This window comes from Rhamphochromis sp. 'chilingali', assembly GCF_963969265.1.
Source record: "Rhamphochromis sp. 'chilingali' genome assembly, chromosome: 5".
Classification (NCBI taxonomy): domain Eukaryota; kingdom Metazoa; phylum Chordata; class Actinopteri; order Cichliformes; family Cichlidae; genus Rhamphochromis; species Rhamphochromis sp. 'chilingali'.
In genome coordinates this window covers 39950421-39959571 of record NC_137932.1, presented here as the reverse complement: position 1 = coordinate 39959571, position 9151 = coordinate 39950421, and the positions used below count along the sequence as shown (strand labels likewise).

Sequence of the window (9151 nt, the reverse complement as noted above, 5' to 3'; positions counted from 1 at the left end):
AACTTCTAATTTCACAGAATATTGCATAATGATAAATGCTTAATTACCAAATAATTAAAATAAAATGTATTAGCTTTTAATGTATTCAACTGCTTGTTGATGACAACAGCAAACTTAAATTCCACAAATTCCAAAATATGTGGAAAATTAAGTCTTTAAATAAATAAATATACAAATAAATAGCAACAATCCCATCGACGCTGGCGACCTAACACACGCAGGAAAACATTGTCTCATCTGTCTGACTGCAGTTCTCAGGATATGGCAGACAATCGCTTTACAACTCTACACTAATGATGACAAACCCCTCATTTAGCTTCACTTTGGCTTCATTGTGTAGCAGCAAAAGCGCTATTAGTTCCGAGTAGAATAAACCAGTGTAAGCAAGATCACTCTCTTATCTCCAAAGACACGAGAGAAAACAGCGTGGTAACAACACTGTAGTTACGCTATTTAATCGCCCACTACATAACTGTTCAGTGGAGAACATTCTCTAACATCTCTGGCATCATATAATTATTACTAAGCATAAAATAACAAACAAGACACAGTTTTACTCACCTCTAAAGTAAGTACCAGTTTCCTATAATTAATCAATAAATCACAGTTTTTGTGCAAATGACCAAATGGCTATTTCCGTTAATTCAAAGTGCTGTAATGACCCCTAAAACTGACAAATGGGGCATAAAGGAAATCATTTCCCTGTGAGATAAAAAGCGATCTCACTTCCGAGTGGAACGTAAACTTATTTCAAACCCCTCTGTTTACTGGTGTTTGAAAATAAAACAACATGGTAGCAGCATGACAGAACGGCTGTAGATTCAGGGAGGTTGAGGAGAAAGGCTGGAAAAGCCCGCTCGTGACAGATGCCCTCTGCTTAACTTATCCAGGGGAGAGGAAAAGTAAATAGTAGCTCCGTGGTCCCGAAGGAAACAAAAACCGCTGCTGGCAACATTTTGCCCGACCAATTGACTTAAATGTCTCATTGAATTATAAACACAGAGAAGCGATTTACATACGGGGGCTGTTCAATGTTCAGCTCAAGTTAAGGGCTTCGTTTCTTTATAAGTTTTTCCATTTTTGTTATTATTTTAAATCTCAAAGAAAAGTCCGACGTTTCCTAAATCGAAAATTGGAGAAAAACTTTTATCACCTTTCCGACTTGAATATAATCACTAAATCGCTTTTTATTTATGTGTGTACTCTTTCAAATAAAAACCAAGATGTAATGTCCAAGGCACCGAATTTGAAAACAGGCGAGGTCCTTTTTAATATATCTGAGAAAAAAACAGTTAAAGTCCGACGGAAATTCCCCGGAATGCTTAAGTGCTCTGGAGTCAAATAATTGAGGAGAAAGAAGTTTTAATCAGACCCTATTCATCGAAACGGAAGCGACCCGCAAGGGGGCGCTGTGTGTCCATGCTTTTACATGCGCTCTTAGCCAAGTCAGTGACCCGCTGCAGAAAAAAGTAAACTAGAATTTAAAAAAAACCCCATCAAGTTAACAAAGCTGCCATTGTATAGGACTGTTGAAGCTTCTTATAGGTAGTCACTACACAGTTAAACATCTGGCAGAGAAGCAGAGAAACCGTCTCCTGTGTTTGCTTTATTGTGGATGTGGCACAAACAAAGGCTGCTCCGGAGATAAGTGCAGAAAAATGTAGCGATGCATTCTTATTTGGAGCAGACACAGATTTTTATTTTAGAATAAATGTGGAAAGTAAATGATTGTCATGGTACAGTTTTTCAGTGCAGCTGCTTCAGCCGTAACCCCTCCTCTTGGTCCCCCCCAGGTCTCTCTCTCGCTCGCTCGCTCGCTCTCTCCCTCTCTCTCCTCTCCTTATTCATCCACCGCCTTGTGCTTCATTCCAGTGCACAAGCCGAGCGAAACAAGACGGTTTACGCGGCAGCCAAAGCCGATAAATTCGCTCAGGGAATAAATATCTATAAACCGCGGCTCTCTCCTTATAGGAATACCACTTGACGCACGTGAGCGTGCACGTATCGGACTATACAGCATGATCCTGACAGCACTGCCGCTATCTCTGCCTCTGCTCTGACTATAGAGAAAGTGCTTGGATCTCTCGGAGAAGGTTGGCATTTCCATTTTTTCTTTCTTTTTTGTTACCGAGTATCATCCAAACGCTGCTGGAAATATTCTCCGGATGGTGACCACGGGCTGGACTACCTGTTTTCAGTGCATTCGCTCAATGCGAGGGGAAGGGACCGTGAGACTTGCGCCTGTTGTCTTTTCCCTGGTTTAATAAGGCACTTTGGAAATCACTGAAAAGGGGAGAAGGGTTGAAATATTTTATATCAAAGGCGATATTTGATTTGAACTCTCACCTCTATGTGTTTTGGTGAATGGAGGTAACTCTGGTCCTGGAGGTTTGACACAGCGGGGACCGGGACGGGACTGGGTGCGTGGAGCGTCGGATCACCCAGGATTGTATTCCTTCCTCACTCTCTCTGCCGTGGGTCTATTTACATGTCCGACCTGACCGCTTTATGACAATGGATTACTTTCTGCTTTTATGCAGCCTCTTGCTGCCTGTGGTGTCTGCCGTGGAAGGTAAGAAATTTTAACTGTTCTAGAGGTTTCATGTTGCAGCTTTCCTGAAGCCTAATATTTCTCCACACCAAGCGAGTCCGCACCCGTGCCTCTTAAAGGCTGGGCACTGCACCCTAAAGCTCATGTAGCCGTACCCAAAAAATGATGATTCCATTTCTACCCCCCGAATTAATTTCATTTTGGAAGTGACCAGCCGTGGCTGATTTCGTTCTTTCTTTTTTAAGCATCTCTAATGAAATTACTGACTTTACAGGATTCAATTGTTGTGCGTCCACGAAAGCTCATCCATTTCAATGATCGTTGTGTATTCTTTTTTGGAGCACAGGATTGTGAGGGCTGCCAGTGCTTTCTTTGTCATTTAAGGACATTAGCTCCACACTGTATCTCACTGGGGAGTCGCGGCTTTCCCCCCACGCACACACACACAGCACTTTCCCCAGGTCAACTGCGTGCATTTTAAGGGATTGCTTCGGTGTGTGGCCTTCTGACATCTGGACTATGCGTATATTTATGTGCCCTTCAAAAGAAGGCGAGGGGATTGAATCATAACCCACATTTTGAATATTTTTTTTATTAATCTGAAATATCTGAAACGCGACGTGTGATTTGGTAAAGTCATTTTTATAACTGATGAGTTGTCTCTTCTCTCATCTGTACAGTAATTATTATTTTAGTTTTATCAGATGTTTTTATTTTATTTATTGTTTTTTATTAACGTGATATGAATTTGGTAATCCTCAGTTATATATTTTTATCAGTTTCCTCTGACAGCTCATCTGTCTTAGCTCTGTGTGGATGTTTGCAGTGCGTAAAATCAATGAGAAATTCCATCTGTCGTTTTTCCCAGCGATGTAAACGACTGCCCCGCTCTTCTATTACGTCTTCCCCGTACTTTGTTTCACTCTGCGATGTTTGGGAATTTAAAAAAATGGACTAGTCGAAATAAGGTTGAAAGAGGCCTAAAGCTTGAGAGTATGAATGTCGGAGCCCAGGCGAGGCTCCCGGTTGGCTTGTGATGCCAGTAGGAAAGTAGGACAGTGGGCCACTGGCTCAGCAAACGCGTCTCGATCTCAGCTTATTTCTCCACCTGTCCACATAACGTCTGAAGTTTTTGTTTTTTCACTCTCAGAAACTGAGAAAAGGTTGTTGCTGATGGATATTTTTTCCCCAAGGTACATTTTACTTTCTGCCGATTTGTCACCGATTGTTTGAAATACAAGTGGCGCACCAGATTTACACTATGAATAAACTAGCCTGCTGTAGATACACAGGGCCTTTGATTAAAAAAAAAAAAACTGACAGCAGGCTGCACGGAAAAAAGAGTTTAATTTTTTTTTTTTTTTATTTAACTGCAGTGGAAAGTCGCTTTGTCTGCTAAGCTAATACAAACACAAATTACTCTAAATGAAGATTGTTTTACAGCCTCTGAGATGGCTCTCAATCCATGTTGTCCGCAATTTAAGAAATTCTTATATCCCACACTTTCTTAAACTCTTCACAACCAATTATTCTGATTTCCACGTAGTAATATTTGCTCGGTCAGGACCTAGAGTCAAAACTCAGTTAATAAGAGTGACTTTAGTAACACTATGGTTACCGGTTAAGATGTATTTTGTTTGGTTTTATTCATTTATTTAATTAATTCTACACAAAAGAAGACCAAAGTAGGCTGTGATTTTTTAAAAAAAAGAAATATTTTCAATGAAAATCTTTTATTAGAATAATCAAATTCTAATATCTATTTCCAAATCTTTAAAAAAGTCCCAAATATCTTTTTTTTTCTTCTTCTAAGGAACCTTGAATGCCACTTAGTGGCCCCTGTACCTCACCGGACCCCAGTGAGGAACCACTGACTTAAAACATATGGCTTTGAATGGATGGGTGGATTCCTGTCGTGCAAAAGTTGTGGGGTAAAGAGGTAGACACCGGGAGTGAGCCGGGAAAGGGAGACAGAGTGAGAGAGGGCTTGGCCTTAACAAAAGCAGAAAGTTTTCCTTCGCACTGCTTGAAGTTGATGTATTTTGTTAGAACAATCTATTCCCTACCTAAGTGATGCCATAAACTCTGCTCTACTGACCTGGCTGGGGGTTTACCTAAGCTTGTAATACAGCCGGATGATTTATGGCTGCTGCTACTTCTTTCTGGGATATATGGGTTTATGGCGAGTTAGGGAGCAACAAGCGGCCCGGTGGGGGGACGTTTGCCCAGGCTCACTGTGCGCCTCTCCGGTCCCGGGGTCACACTGCCCGCGGAAAAGGCTGTTAATTATTTCATGTTTTCTTTTTGACCCTTTGGTTTTAAATTTGATATTTTAAAAAGCCATGTAGGATAAAAGTCACTCCCAAGGTCTTCAACAGTATAAATTCAGTTTATTTGTAATCGTGTAATTATGGGACAGTTAAACCCAGGGTTTCTGAGTTCTCCGTGGCAACATCAGCGCAAAACATTAATTTGACTCCTCATTCAGCATACCTCATTTAACTGATTGGGTGTTTGATGTGGCGCACATCAGGCACGTAAAAGCATGACGGTTGTTTTCTTGCTGGATTTGATACTTTTGGTAATTTTCTTAATGTGGCTGTACACGAAACCTTAACATAAGAGTTGTTTATGCTATTGAATTTTATGTAATCTTTGTTATGGGTTGGACTACTCAGATGGGTTAAGTGTCTTAATTGTATCTCAGTTAAATAAGAGATGAAACCATTAACCTGTGTTTATGTCGGGGTTGATTGATGCCCTGGCGTTTTGGGTCGTCCTCGGCGGATGCTACCGTGGCCTTGAACTTTGGGGTGCTTAGCAGTGTGCTGAGGAGACAAATTGCGTCGATAATTGTGCTATTTAGTGCGCAGATGTTTTGGGAGAACGAAGGCACAAAAAAGTATGAACGGGCTTCCTGGTGATATTCGGGACAGGCAAAACACCCCGCTAATACTGTACAAGTGTCTTAAGAGCAGGCCTGATTTTTTCTTATTCTTTCTTATTATATTTTTCTCTAAACTCAAACACTGGACCCACTGGAACTAAATTTTTACTCAATTTAAACCGTTTTGTATTGTTAGCTGAAGCCACATAAACAGCGACAGAGAGTTCCCCAGTCTTTTTTTTTTTTTCTATTTATGGCTGTGTGTTTCGACGACTGATTACGCACAAGCAAGGGCTTTGTAGCGCACATGTTTATGTTTTTATGTGGGTGAGATCACACCTCCACGGGAGCTTTCCTGTGCCTGTTTGCAGTTGGCACATTTCTCATCAAACTCTCTCCCGTGATTTATTCTCGCTCTTTTTTTCCAGCAGGGGAGTCCCCCTAGTCCTCATAAACATTTTTTATGTATATATATATTTAATTATCATTTCCAGGTGGTGATTAATATATTAACAACGCATGCATAAAAAATATGCGTAAACTCTGTCCACACTGTAAACGCTCGAGTCTTATCGAACTTGATTTCTTTCTCCTCCTTTGGTCATGTGACTGCTTGATTGATATTTCTCACTTTACCCGTGTACAGATTTCAGGTGACCACATCTTGCTGAAACGCAACTAACCTTCGTAATAAAGAGAGTAATTGGGCCATTCTGGCCGGGACCAGCTGTCCCAAGGCCTACATACACCGGGCTTTATTTAAGGGCGCAGGGTCAGTCTGTGTGGCCTGAGCGGGACTCCCAGTGAAGCAGCTAAGTCAAACTTTTCCTCCGGAGCTCGTCTACATAACATTCAAAAGCAAATTTACTGAACAAATCTGTTTAAGGTCACTATTGAAGTAACAAAAGGATATATTAGTGACCCTATGGTGCCTATCACAGAGACCATTGAAGGGCTAAGTGGATGTGGCGCTAAAGAGGCGTGAAAGTGAATTTGCAAAATAAAAGCGTCAGTTCTGCTAATCAATCATTCTACAAGGGGACACGATCTATCTATCTTAATGCGATTATGAAAGATATATAAGATGAATAAAACACAGACGCACAGATGGACACCCTCAACACAGGGAATGCGTAAAGTCTCCATTAATGCGGTCTTATTGATCTAGCCATTCGCCCTTGCTCAGCCTTTCAAAACCACAGATTCAGATTTGATTCGGAACACTGGCTAAAGGTAATAAACAACGCATAAGGATAATTGTCGATATGTCCTGAATCAATTGGCCCGATGAAGGAAGACTGTATGTTGTGAAATATACTCCAAAATGCAATTCAAATAGTAGCAGTGCTATTGCTACTACTATTAGTACTAATAATAATTATTATAATTTATTATATATAAGTATACATTAAATATATAATTTATTATTATTGTTATTGTAATCTATCTATCTATCTATCTATCTATCTATCTATCTATCTATCTATCTATCTATCTATCTATCTATCTATCTATCTATCTATCTATCTATCTATCTATCTATCTATCTATCTATCTATCTATCTATCTATTTATTTATTATTTTGGGGCTCTGTCTCTCATTGGTAATGTTCTCTTCAGAATTGCATGCTGCACGGCATGATGATCTCATCCTATTTACATTTTTTCAATGTTTTGAACAACAAACAAAAGAAATGATAAAGTCATAAGAGGCAGTTGTGCCAGTCAATCAGCCAACAGGGATCCCAGACCGTCTGCAGGTCGTATGCTAGGCTGGAGCCGCGTTGAACAGATGCATTCTGACATAGGTTCAGGCGCTTGGGAAGAAATGGCGCGTGGATGACGACATGTAGGGAGTTGGGATATGATGGTACAGGGGAGCAGTCTGGTGGTTTTCAGGGTGTGGGGTTGGATTTGGATCAGCAACCCAGAGGGCAACAGAGCTGACAGACTTTACAGATGCAGCGGGCCTGCAGGAGCACTCATGCACACCGAAGGATGGTTCATGGCTCTGACGGCGGCATGGAAAGATTCACCGAGCTGGAATTTCACATGCAGACAAGCGGCAGCCATGTCAGGCCTGCATGAGCCTTCATACACCAGGAAGTGAATGAACGAGGATTACTAGTCAAAATAAGGCAGCAAGGATGCAAATAGGGATATAGTCAAAACAGGATATTTTTTTCTGAGGAACTACAGTGAAGAACAATTAATGAATATGAACCTCAATGTGACACATCAGAGTGTGACCAAGTAAATTTTCCTTTGTTTGCTTAGGGCTTTAGAACATGGAGGCAGGCAGCAGCTTAGCTTCAGCTTCAACAAAACTTTACCATTTCAGACATATAAGTAAAACAATTACAGAAATATAATAGTTTCTCTAGGTTGTGACTACTTTGCCTTAAAATATAGTTACAATAATCCCACTAAGCAGTGTTTATCATATCAGCGACTATGTTTATATCCACCTCAGATTCACCAAATATTTATATTGGACATGTACACGGCACTGTTAATGAATGACAGTGCCATTAGTCGAGTTTATATAACATTCTTGTGATTACAAGAATGTTATATAGACACATGCACTATTAAGTGAAGTAAAGCACGTAAAATATTTTACCGCACAGAAACCATGACGAATATAATCACACGAATAAACGGCGTGTATGATGTTTAACTGGGTTTATCCTTCTCACATTACTGCCGTGAGGACTTGTTGTTACGTTAATGTAAACAAGCACTTGTAAGTATTCAGAATTGATGGTAGTTTTACAAGAGGTTGTTCCAGATCTTTTTTTTTATGCCAAACAAAATGTGTGCGCACAGTTTTTGTGTATGGATTTCCTTGCATATGGCACTGTGTGCGCAGTCTTTCCTGGTCTCCAACAGAGTGGCCTTGTGGGATGGCAGGTCTTTGACACTCAGTGTGGAGAGCAAGCAGGGGAGGGTGAATGTGTCTGGGCCAGCCCACCACACAGACACACTGCTGCTGTCTATATTTAGCCAAGCAGAACACGAGAGAAAGGAAAAGAGACACACACAGACACAGGGAACGAAAAGGAGAGCAAGGAGAGATTTTTCACTTATGGGCGAGGGGCAAGATGGGCTGTTGATCTAAGCGAGAGGAGTGTATTTGGGAGATTACAGGGGTTGGGGAGGGTCTGTGTGTGCACTGCTGGAGGTACAGTTTGTCCATGTGTGCAGTCTCAACTAACTTTTTTGTTTTTTAAGAAATGTTTTGACTGCATTGAGAGATGGAGGCACTCAAGCTCAACGTCCAGCAATGCTGATATTTTTTTGAATGAGAACCTAGTTTTTAAAAACAACTGTCAAACATTAAAAATAAGATCTCTACTATATTTATATTATTTCAAACTTTTATATAACCTGATGACTTTTGTCCTGCTGATGGTTGATTCATTGGTTCAGTTTTAAATATATAAAACTAAAGCGCCAAATCACAACAACAGTTTTCTCAAGGTGCTTTGACTCTGCAGCAGTACAGAGAAAACCCTATAAATCAGATGAGGAAGCACATGAGTGGGATATTCCCCCCGCTGTGTTTAACTGACTTATGATAATGACTTGAATACTGTTAGAAAAACGTTAACTTAATAATAATAATGGCTTTCTGAGATGACATTTTATAGGCTCTGTCTGCTACTCAAATGACCATGTGTCAGAATGTTCATATTATAGGTGAGTTAGTA

At 40.5% G+C, this 9151-nt stretch overlaps 1 protein-coding gene across 6 annotated transcripts in view; it reads left to right on the top strand.

The window, feature by feature from the left end:
* Positions 1–1837: 1837 nt before the first annotated feature.
* Positions 1838–9151, top strand: part of ephb3b (eph receptor B3b) — a 56296-nt gene continuing 48982 nt past the window's right edge. For 3 of the 6 annotated variants that reach the window (XM_080883235.1, XM_080883231.1, XM_080883230.1), the window contains exon 1: positions 1839–2572. In XM_080883235.1, coding sequence (XP_080739361.1) covers positions 2509–2572 — 64 coding nt within the window. In that variant the 5' untranslated portion in view covers positions 1839–2508. Of the gene's footprint in view, positions 2573–9151 lie in introns of all 6 variants that reach the window. The other 3 variants (XM_080883234.1, XM_080883233.1, XM_080883232.1) reach the window with 3 other exon arrangements.